General features: G+C 36.7%; 1 protein-coding gene across 3 annotated transcripts in view; it reads left to right on the top strand.

Annotated features, from left to right (window-relative positions):
* The window catches only part of Kpna5 (karyopherin subunit alpha 5), a 49,141-nt gene that overhangs the window by 25,613 nt on the left and 11,498 nt on the right, over window positions 1-12,030 (top strand). For all 3 annotated transcript variants that reach the window (XM_038340006.2, XM_038340005.2, XM_038340007.2), the window contains exons 8-10: window positions 5,222-5,321; window positions 7,698-7,861; window positions 10,028-10,106. In XM_038340006.2, the coding sequence (XP_038195934.1) occupies window positions 5,222-5,321; window positions 7,698-7,861; window positions 10,028-10,106 (343 nt within the window). The remainder of the gene's footprint in view (window positions 1-5,221; window positions 5,322-7,697; window positions 7,862-10,027; window positions 10,107-12,030) is intronic.

The following is a 12,030-nucleotide window of genomic DNA, read 5'->3' as shown; positions in this document are numbered from 1 at the left end:
AACAATATTGTTTAAATAGAAAAACATGGGCTGTAATATAATTTATTTAAGGCTTTAAATATTTTGTAGTTTTTAGTAAACAAGTCTTATGCCTTGATTAACTTTATTCTAAAACAGTCTCTAGCTCACATTGTTTGAATATATGCTTGATTGGCTTTATGGTCTAACAGTGAAATACATTTGATGGATGTTCTTTTATGACCTCTGACCTTTTCCTGGACTAGCAGTATGTGAGTGATATTCTTGTGGATTCCAGGCAGCAGTGGCAAACTGCAGCTTCTAATTAGCCATAAGGTGAGAACAAACAACTGACCCTCTGTAGAGTACTGTGTTGCTAAGCTGTTTAGGTAGGTATATTAGTTTTCTATCATTGTGATGAACTTGTAAGGAGGAAAGGGTTATTTTTGGCTCATAGTTTGAGAGGCTTCAGTACAAGATTACTTGCCAGGGTTACTTTGTGCCCCTGCAGAGGAAGAACATCATAACAGGGATGTTGACTGCTGACCTAGCCGTCTGGAGCAAAATTAACATATAGAAAGGACCAAAGTCCCCAGATCTTAAAGTCATTCCTTCAGTAACTTAATTTATTTCTATCATGTACCACCTCCAATAGGTTCTATTAACATTTGAATTGTTAGCATGGCATTTGGAGACTATTTAAGATTCAAACATACTAATAGGTTAGATACATTATATATCTTTTTTCTTGCAGTGTTTTTAACTTGTGATGGATTTATTCATTAATAGCCCAAGAACATATTTTTTATTTTTGTTGTAAATAAAAGTGTTGTTTTGATTTTTTTTAAGCTTGTCATAGAAGTATATGGGGATTCAGTTAATTTAAAGTGTTGAGTTTACACCCTGCAACTTTGTGAATTTATTTATTGTAACTAGTAGCTTCTTTTTTCCTTTTTGCTACTAGGTCTTACTATGTGTCTCGACCTTACAGATCATTAAGTTTCTGTGTATGAGATTATATTGATGTGGGATTCCCCTCTGTACGCTGTGAATACCATGTGTTAATAAAGATATTGGCTTGGCCTGATAGGGTAGAACAGTGTTAGGTGGGGAAAACTAAACTGAATGCTGAGAAAAGGAAGGAGGAGTCAGGAAGAAGCCATGGAGCTGCTGCCAGAGACAGACACATGCTGAAACTTTGCCAGTAGGCCACAAGCTGATGCTGTAAAACAATCCCACACCAGTTCAGAATTAGGATATTAAAAGGGTTATTTATTTAAGGGGAAAACTTACAGATCACAGTAGTCCTCTGAGCGCAAACAGGAACAGAGTCTAGCAGCTGGAAAGGGAGCCGAGCACACGGTTCCTGCTGCTTTTTAAAGTATAAGAGACCACACCCCAGTAGGCTGGTATCTTAAAAGCTATTGGCCGAAGGGGCAGAATGTGCTTCCACAGCAATGAGCCTTGTGTTAAAATATAAAATACTCGAAATGGGTTAATACTAGATGTAAGAGTTAGCTAGCAATACACTTAAGTGATTGGCCAAGCAGTGATTTAAATAATATAGTTTCTGTGTGATTATTTCGGGAGTCTCGGCGGCCGGAAAATGAACAAGCGGCCTCTATACTTTACATTATATCACATGTAAATAGAAGTAGTTTCATTTTCTCTTCTCCAGTTTGTATTCTTCCTTCCTTCTATCATGTTGAAATGATTTCCTTTTATTTTTTGTTTGTTTTTCATTATGAAAATGTTGGTTTCCTTTAGTTTTTTTGTGTATCAATTTATAGGCTTGATCATGTTTTCTTTATCTTGTTAACGTTGATATATGACTATTGAACCATTCTTGAATTTCTATGAAAAAACCCTAGGGTGATACTCCTTAATAACTTTAATTACTAAATAATTTCTTGGAATTAATTTTCCTAGAACTTCATTATAAAATTTCATATGTATATTCATAAGGAGTATTGGTCTGTAGTTTAGTATTTGGGGGGGCATATTTAAGATAATAGATGTAAAGCATCTGTGGTAAAATCCAGTGTCTAATTCTTTTTTTTTTTTCAACTTTGCTTCTTAATTCCTTGTTGAAAACTGCACATTTTGATTATAATAGAACTCAGATTATTCTTTCTTGGGTCCTAATGATCCTTACTATAGTTGCTTGTTTAAAGTTTTTTTTTAAAGTTCATATGTGAGTGTTTTGCCTGCATGTATGCCTATGTCCCACGTGTGTACTTGATCTGCAGATATCAAAAGAAGATAGTTGGATCCCCTGGGACTGGAGCTGCACCTAGTTATGAATCACCATGTTGATGCTGGGACTCAAATCTGGGTCCTCTGCAAGAACAATAAGTGCTCTTAGCAGCCAAGTTTACTCTCTAGCTCTTTTAAAAAAAGATGTTTTAAAAGTTGTCGTCATGTTATCAGACTTGTGGTGCTCAGCTGGGCCAGATAGCACTGTGGACTCAGCCCTTACTTTCTGTTTATGCTAAGTCTGAAAGTCGGGGGATGGCTAGGGCCTTCCTAGGTCTTTTCCTGAGTGTGTACTCTGACCAGAAGATGTTTTACTATATTGATGTCTGATACATGAAAGCTATTCTCATGGCTTATTTCCCCAGAGGGTTTCACTTTCTAATTTTCCTTCCATGTTTTCAGTGTCTCCCATTTGCCCTATATTCTTACTTGAGGTTTCTGCTTTTTCCTAATAGACATTTAGCTACTTTCCCACATCTGAATTTTCCCAGATAGGCAAAAGAAAGACAAATACACATTGTACCCATTTTTCAGAGTCCCCACAAAGCTGGCAACAAATGTATAAGCACCTGGAAACAAGGTGTATGCTCTTGCTCTAGTCCTCTGGAATAAGGACCCTCCAGGAGAAAAAAATATATCATTTTAAAGTCAGCTGGCAGACTAGTGAGATGGGTTTGAGCAAGTGTGAATTAAAACACTAGAAAAGTTCAGAGAGACGTTTCAGTCCTTCCATGGCTGTAAGCATTTAGCTGTCTTTTAGAATTCTGACAAAACTGATAAGCACGGGGTTTGCATCGCGGTTTAGGTGTTGTTGTTTGCTGTTTTTTTGTGGTGCTTCTGGGGCAGGAGAAGTTTTTCAGAGTTCCCTTCTTGACCACTTTTGCTGATGTCGTTTCAAAATGGGATTTTTTTTTCCCAACCTAGGTTCTCAGTATTTCTAGCAGCTTTATGAAGGTCAATAAACTCCTGAAATTACATGGCTAATTTTGGTGTGTGTTCTCTTTCTCTAAGCTATAAAGAATTAGTATGATGTCATATTAGGGAATCTGCTATTGTCCATTTAGTGTGTGTGCACGTAGGGTGCAGAGGACAGCTTGTTGGAGTCAGTTCTCCATCTCTGTCATGTGGATCCTGCGGATGGTTTAGTTGTCAGGCTTGGTGACAAGTGCCTGCCTGCTAAGTCATTTCGCTATCTTGGGCATCTCCTAATTAGACATAATTAACATATAGATTAAGAAAAAATATAAGTAATTGTATTAGTTACTTCTGTATCAGTGTGCTAAAACACCGTGGCCAAAGTCTTGCAAAAGAGTTTAATTGGCCAGGTGGTGGTGGTACATTCCTTTAATCCCAACACTTGGGAGGCAGAGGGAGGCATATATCTCTGTGAACTCGAAGCCAGCCTGGTCTATAAGAACTACTTTCAGGACAGGCTCCAAAGCTATAAAGAAACCCTGTCTCAAAAAACAAAACAAAACAACAACAAACAAAGTTTAATTGGTCAGGGCTTGCAGTTCCAGAGGGTTAGAGTTTGTCATGGTAGAGAGAAGTCATGGTGGCTGGAGCAGCAGCTAGGAGCTCACACTCCTGGCCACGATCAGGGAGTAAGCTGGGGATGGTAGGAAGCTGTTGAAACCTCAAATCCACCAACAGTCATACACCTCACCCTCCAGGGCCACATCTCCTAACCTTTCCAAATGGTCACCAGTTACGGGGAACCTAAGTATTCAAATATATGAGCCTGTGAGGGCCAGTCTCATTGAAACCACCAGAATATTGAACCGTGATGTTGTTGTAAGTGTGGGGAAACTGTTAATAACTTCTTAGGGAACTGAGAGAAGAGACATTCTTGTTTTTGATACTTGGTTTCTTAGAATCTATCAGAATTCATTGCAAACAAGTTTTTAGAACACATTGTAAGACCTGTTAAAATAAAAGCTAAGAACTTCCTTTGCCAACAGCTGACCTTCACTATTCCCTGCTTTCTGATTGTGTATAATATAGTATTTTCATTATTTTATCAAAAGTAATCTTGTACATTTCTTCTGATATCCATTATCTTCAGCCTGTTATGATTTAAATGTTTAGATATTAGATTCAGACTTGAGAAAATAGAACTATGTATTTTTTAATATTGATAAAGTCTAATTTATTATTTTCCTTTCATTTATACTTTAAATGTCATATCTTAGAATTTTTTATATTTATTTTTTTCCATTCAAAAATTTATACTTCCTCCCCTCCTCCCATATCCTTCTCCTCACCCTCCTCCCTTTCCCTCCCTCCTTAAGAGAGGGCAGGGAACCCTGCCCTGTGGGAAGTCCAAGGCCCTCCCCCCCTACCTCCAGGCCTAAGAAGCTTTGTATCCAAATAGATTAGGGTCCCAAAAAGCCAGTAGATGCAGTAGAAACAAGTCCCAGTGCCTTTATCAATGGCTTTTCAGTCAGCCCCCATTGTCAGCCACATTCAGCTCGTTCAGTCCCAGTCCAGCTGGATTTGGTGAGCTCCCATTTGAACAGGCACACTGTCTCACTGGGTGGACCAACCCCTCACGGTCCTGACTTCCTTGCTCATCTTCTCCCTCCTTCTGCTCTTCCAAAGGTCCTGAGTTCAATTCCCAGCAAACACATGGTGCCTCACAGCCATCTGTAATGAGATATGGTGCCCTCTTCTGGCCTGCAGGCATACATGGAGGCAGAATGTTGTATACATAATAAGTAAATATACTGGCCTTGCCCCACTAACACACTGATGATTATCTCGAATATCACTATAGAATCTTCATCCGGCGACAGATGGAGATAGAGACAGAGACCCTCATCAGAGCAACAGACTGAGCTCCCAAGGTCCAGTTGTAGAGTAAAACTATATTTTTTAATAAAACTAATGAATTTTAAGTTTGCCTTTTCTGTCTTACCAGTTTAAATATCTTATAAAGTCTGTCAAGAAAATAGTTGAAATGGAAAAGTAAATGTAAAAGTGACAGTTCTTTTTCTTTTCTTGGCAGGTTATTAACAAATTCAAACAGACTTACCACCACCAGAAATGCTGTATGGGCCCTCTCAAATCTATGTAGAGGCAAAAACCCTCCTCCAAATTTTAGTAAGGTATGAGTGGAATATACGAGTTAAGAAATGTTTTCATAAATAAGTGCCTTTATGGTAAGAATTCTTTTTTTAACATTGAGTAGACTTTTTATTTTTGTTATTTTCTCTATTAACTAGACACTGTTTACACATTCAGCAAATTAAATAAATTTTATAGATTTCTATTCTTCCTTTGGCTCTAGTTTCTCCTCTGGCCAGAAACTCAGCCATAGCCAGACATCTGTATGTCTTAGAGTTGAGTTAGAAATGTTTGTAGTCTAGTTCTTTCATTTATGGTAACTACAACTCAGCAATAAGAAAGAACAAGCTACTTATGCATGCTTTAATCTCAGTAGCATTAAGCTAAATTAAAGGAGTCTATAGGTGTGTCATCTTTCATGACTCCATTTACATGTTTTGGAAAATAAATCTAAAAGAATGAAAATCATATTGGGGAATGTCTGAGGCAAGAAAATTGACCACCAAGGGGCAGAAGAAAATTTTTCAGAATGGTAGATTGTAATTTGGTTACATGTTGGTTATTCAAATGTATTCATTTTTACAATGTAAATGACATACCAAAAATAAATAGACATATTGAATTGTGTACTTAAAGTAAGTATAATTTCCATGTTTATACTACCATAATAATCTTGTATTTTTAAGGCATCTGTAAAAAAATGTTTAATTCTTGATTAGATCCTGGATCAGAATACTTGTTTACCTAAAAAGTGTGATTGATACCTTAGATAATACTGTGTCAATATTAAATTTTGTCAAACAAGAAACCCCAAAATAAGTAATTCATGAGCTTTAAACTGCACTCCTTTGTATGTACCATTACATAACCTTCTGCTCTCCTACCCTGTTACAAATAATTTTTGTTCATGCTGTGAAGTGCTTCTCATTTAAATGAAAATATGAAATTTTTGGACTAATAAGAAAAGAAAAATTTATAATGAGGTTGGTAAAGTCTATGGTAAGAGAAAAATCATTTGTCCATAAAATTGTAAAGAACTAAAATGATTCATGCTAGTTTTGTTGTTGAACTAGAAAGACATTACACCTATGTCTGTGTATATAGGAAAGCCATAGAGACCTGTGCATGATTCCAGACATCCACGGGTGGGTTAGGATGTATCTTCCACAGAAAAGGAATGAAAATGGAAGCCACTACTGTATCTCCTATCTGAGAGATAAGATTAAGGGAGATGGGAGGTTGCCAGTTAAAAGAATTCAAAGTAAGTTGGTAAGAGACTCAGGACTGGGAATGGGGAAAAAGAGCTGCCCTGTGAGTGATGCCAGGCATGTTCTTAGCTGCTGCGTGTGTTCTTACACATCCAACAGTTCTTTACTGTGTCTGTTTTACAAGTGAAGAAATTTGGATATACAGATAATAGGTAATTTATTCCTACCACAGAGGTTGCAAATAGCATATGAACTAGGGCTGTCTGACAGGAATATAGCAGAGATCACAGGATTGAAAACAGTCTTGAGAGCTGTCAAGTGCCTTGCTCACTTTCACACTGATTAGTTGTAGTTATATGAGGGATTGAAATAATTACGGTGCTAGAGGGGTTAAGGCACTTCTTTTTGTCATGTTTTAGCTGGTATTTTCTTTGATTTTGCTTGTTTGTTTCAGACAATATTATGTAGTGGGGGCTGACCTCAAAGTCTTCATCCTCCTGCCTCAGCCTTCTGAGAACCTGGGATTACAGGTGTGCATTTGGACACGCCTGTTGAATTTTGTTTTGTTTTAGTTGAAGTTATACAACATTATTCATTACAATAAAAAGAAATAGAGCTGAGTATGGTGGCACATACCTGTAACACTACATTGAGGCAGGATATTGAAGTTTGAGACAAGGATAGGTGGTCTGTCTTCTGGCTAGTGAGATCAGGATAGGCAGTATATTTTGTGGCTAACTAGCATGTGTAGGACCCTGAGTTCAAGTCCCAGCATCTTAAAATAAAACGAGAAATAGAAATATTTGCTATCAATAGTGACTTCTTTTGGAAAACCGTTCAGAATATTTTTTTTTTACATTTCCTCTATCTTTGCTGCTCAAGTTTATTCAACTTATTTGTATTGAGCACATGTAATGAATAAAAAACTAATATTTGTTAATATGAAGCATGTAGGCTTTTTAGTCTGGATGTCTATATAGCTTAAATATTAAATGAAGATACTAAATATTTTATTGCTTTAACATGTTTTAGTTAATAACCAATTAATAGCAACCATAATCATTTTGATACTTAAATACTTCATCATAATCTTGAAATAATAGAAGAATTCTTTAGATTTGGGTTTTAAACTAAGTTTCTACAATTTTCTAAGGAATCTTGATATTAAAGAGAATAATTAAATATTAACTCTTTTTTTTTTTCTTACAGGTTTCACCTTGCTTAAACGTCTTATCACGATTGTTGTTTAGCAGTGATCCAGATGTGTTAGCAGATGTGTGCTGGGCCCTTTCTTATCTCTCTGATGGGCCCAATGATAAAATTCAAGTAGTCATTGATTCTGGAGTCTGTCGAAGATTGGTGGAACTTTTGATGTAACTATAATTTACACTTAGTTGTTATATGATTGTATATTAAGTTTAACAATTAAGATCATGTCCTTAAACATTTCAAAAGTCACCATCTTTAGGAAGAATTAAAAAAGTTACTAACTCCACCCTTTAGAGAGTACCTATAATCCTTAAATACTAGTCCTTTAACATATATTCTGAAATATAAGGAAACTATAAATTAATCTCTGTATGAATTAAACTTTTTTTTAATGAAGGAAGGAGCCTTAACTCAGGAATCATTTAGAAAATGTCTGTTAGTACCAAAGGTGACATGTGAAATGTTATTAGGAGAGAATAGAGTTATTGCTTTCACAGAACCAGTAATCTAGTTTATTATTCTTTACAATAATTAACTTGATACAAAGCTAGGAAATTCATTTAGTGTCTCCATAATGTTTTTCCTACCGGCCAATTATTACTACATTTGTTTATAATTACAGCTTTTCCATGCAAAGACATTAAAAGGAAGTTTTGTTTAAAAAGATGTTACAGCTTCTTTATCCTCCAACCTTCTTTACAATTATCTTCATTTTGTTAAAAAGGCCATTAATAGCAAACCAGGCATGGTAGTTCATGCCTTTTGTCCCAGCACTTAAGGCAGGGACAGGTGGATCTCTGAGTTTCAGGCGTAGCTAGTTCTGGACCACCCAGAACCACATAGTGAGACCCTATCTCAAAGAACAACAAAGCAGAAAGCCCTTCGTTAGCCCAAGTGAGGCAGAAGGCACAAAGGATAGAGTTTGGCTAAAGGGTTGGTGTTCCAATATGAGAACAGTATCAGCGAAAGCTAGACAGGCGCAGTGGTATGACTTCTACTAGAGTGGGTAGACGGCAGACCAGAACAAAGTTTAAAACCAAGGGGGCTGGAGAGATGGCTCAGTGGTTAAGAGCACTGACTGCTCTTCCAGAGGTCATGAGTTCAATTCCCAGCAACTACATGATGGCTTACAACCATCTGTAATGAGATCTGGTGCCCTCTTCTGGTGTGTGGGTATACATGGAAGTAGGATGTTATATACATAATAAATAAAAAAAATAAGAGTCAAAGTTTAAAACCAAAAACTCAATTCTTGGTAGCCTCTCTTGTCAGATTATCTTTATGTAGGAAGATGTGAACCAAAGCAACTGACTTTTAATCAGAAAATACGAAGGGAAAGAGGCTTTGCTGTTAGATTAGAACTAAATCCCTCAGAGTAAACTCATGACTTTCAAAATAAGGAGCTGTTTAAGTATGTGTGTGCATATGTATGTTAAGGCTTTTGGGCCAGGGACACCTCTCTAAAAATAAGTGAGCACACTGAAGCCACAACTCTTTGTCTCCAAATATCACTGTTCACTTAAGGAAACTAGCTTTCTTAGAGAAATTATTGGATTAGAATGAGGAAAAATTAGATGAACACAGAAAGCAATTATCTTGGGAATAAATAACATTAATGTATTATGATAAATTAGTGACTAGTAACAACCCCAGAGTCCACTTTAAAATATGTAGCTGGGTCAGTAGGCAGATAAGGCATATGGTCAAGATGGTAGCATTCAAAATGATTATAAAAATACAAATAAGTATCAATTCAGGTAATGAGCAAACAGATACTAACACTAGTAGAGGAAAAGGGAGTCAACCCTGAAAATGTACATGTATATTTAGAAATATGTGTATACATAAACATATATGCATTCAATAACAATTTGTAAAAAAAAGGGATCGTGGTTTGAAGGACAGAAGGAAGGGGTAAATGGTAGGGTTTGAAGTGAGAAAAGGGAAGGGAGAAATGTAATTATAATCTCTAAAATAAATTAAATAGGTTAAAGAATGGGATTTTTACATGGTCTCAACTATTTCTTCATCAAATATTATAGAGGAGGAATTGGAATAGGGACAAAGTGTAACATGATATACAGTCTTAATTAAGGACCAGAGTTCAGTACCTAATAATAAGACAGAGTATATATAATATGTAATCTAATAAGATAAACTGAGGTTATATAGCATTTATAATACTGGATTAGATTTTTTGTTTTTGAAATATTAGTAAGTAAAAATTGAGTAGGATCTCTGAGTGACAGATACGGAAGTTTTATGTACTGTTTTTCAACTTATATAAATGTTAACTTATTAATGTGTAATATTTTTATTTTTATTTTTAGGCACAATGACTATAAAGTTGTGTCACCTGCATTAAGAGCAGTTGGTAATATTGTGACTGGTGATGATATTCAAACACAGGTAAGTTCAGAATTCATGACACATGTTAACATTATTATTTCATATCACTTGATTATATGTTCAAGGCCTTATTAGTATAATTATACAGGTGTCAGTGGCAGTAAGCCCAGTTTTCAGCTTCAGTTACCTTATTTGGGAAGGTACTATCATGGAACCCTATCAGTGCAAAATATACCAAGTGTTCTTCTCAGAGAATTCAAAGCCTTTTTAATTTATTCTCTCATACAATACATCCTGACTGAAGCTTCTCCTCCCTCCACTCCTCCCAGTTCCTCCCCCAGCCGTCTCCATTTCCCCACACACCCCAGAAAAGAGAAGGCCTCCCAGGGACATCAATTGGACATGGAATGACAAGGTACAATAGGACCAGGCAGAAACCCTCACATCAAGGCTAGGTGAGGCAACTCAGTAAGAGGAACAGGGTCCCAAGAACAGGCAAAAGAGTCAGAGACACCCCCACTTCCGCTGTCAGGAATCTCCCAAAACACTAAGCCAACAACCATAACATAAACGCACAGGACCTAGCACAGACCCATGCAGGTTGTGTGACTGCCACTTCAGTCTCTGAAAAATTACCATGAGCCCTGTTTAGTTGAGTCCCTAGGCCTTTGGGACCTGGTGTGCTCAATTCTTGTGGCTCCCACAGTTCCTCCTCTCCTGCAGGACAAGCTCCAAGGGGTGACCTGATGGAGACCTTAAAGCTGGGCTGTCTGATTCAGAATCTTAACTAGGTAGAAGTCATTGAAATAAAGCTAGGTGCCCAGCTAACTAAATCAATAGAGCTTGAGACTTAAACTAACAAGGAAATGAATATGCTATGATCATCCAGTAAGTGCTGTTGAGGATTAATAGAAAAGATGAGTGTGATGAGAAATCTGTAGTTTCTGTAGACAGGTGGAACTAAATAAGTAGAGTAGCACTTCAGTAGATGAGATTTACATGGTCCTAAGGAGAAAGGCAGATACCCTGAGGTATGTTTAAAAACCATTAAACTTGATAGGAGCTGTCGTTTATTATACATAGGTTATAGTACTTAAGAATCAGACTATGAAGCCAAAGGAAAGATAACCAAGGAAATGGTTCCAGAATTGGTGATTAACTTATGTACACGTGCCTGTTTTGGGAGAATGGTAAGAGGTTAAGATTGACTCCAGATGTGCGCTAGACTTCTATTTTGATATTCACCAAAGTTGTTAAAAGAGTAATCATTAGCAGTCCATAATACCCATTTTAAGGGTAGCTCTCTATACTGGGATACGCTGCACTTACCAGCAAAATTTTCAAGGTCCTAATGCTGCATACCTTCTACCTCAGTAAATCAGTCATTGTGGATGATTGTGAATATAGGACAAAGCAGACAGTACTTAAGCCAGTTGATTTTTGTCTGAGACAGGGTCTCATTAGTAACTCTGACTGTCTTTGAACTCACAGAAACCTGCTCATCTCTGCTTTTTTAATACTGGGATTAAAGGCATTTGCCACACACCTAATTAGTTATTATTTCTTTATAAGAGCCAAATTCTGAAAGCAGAATAGATTTATTCTGTACTTGAAATATTTTTATGATGCTATAGAAACCTGTTGGGGAAAGAATATCATTCAGTAATTTGTTTTGAAAATGAGGTTAAATCCTGTCTTCCATCACTAAATCTTTCTTCAAGTAATTTTCTACATTGAACTTTGCAGACGTTTCTATGGGTATGACCAGAAATCATAAGTTTCAAGACTTTCCTACTTTGTAATAGTCTTCAAAGCATAATCTGTGCTGATGATGCTGTAGCTTTGTTACTTTAATTTGTATATTTGAAGGCCATGTCTCTGACTCCCACTCTGGTGGAGAACTGCACTAGCTCTAGGTAAGCTTTGCAAAAAGAAAGGTGGAAAGGTTAGCAGTTGCCTAATTTTTACCTTGAGAGGAATTTAT

This window comes from Arvicola amphibius, chromosome 8 (assembly GCF_903992535.2).
Source record: "Arvicola amphibius chromosome 8, mArvAmp1.2, whole genome shotgun sequence".
NCBI classification, from domain to species: Eukaryota; Metazoa; Chordata; class Mammalia; order Rodentia; family Cricetidae; genus Arvicola; species Arvicola amphibius.
Note: the sequence above shows the minus strand (reverse complement) of the source record. Positions and strands in the feature narration are given on the sequence as shown.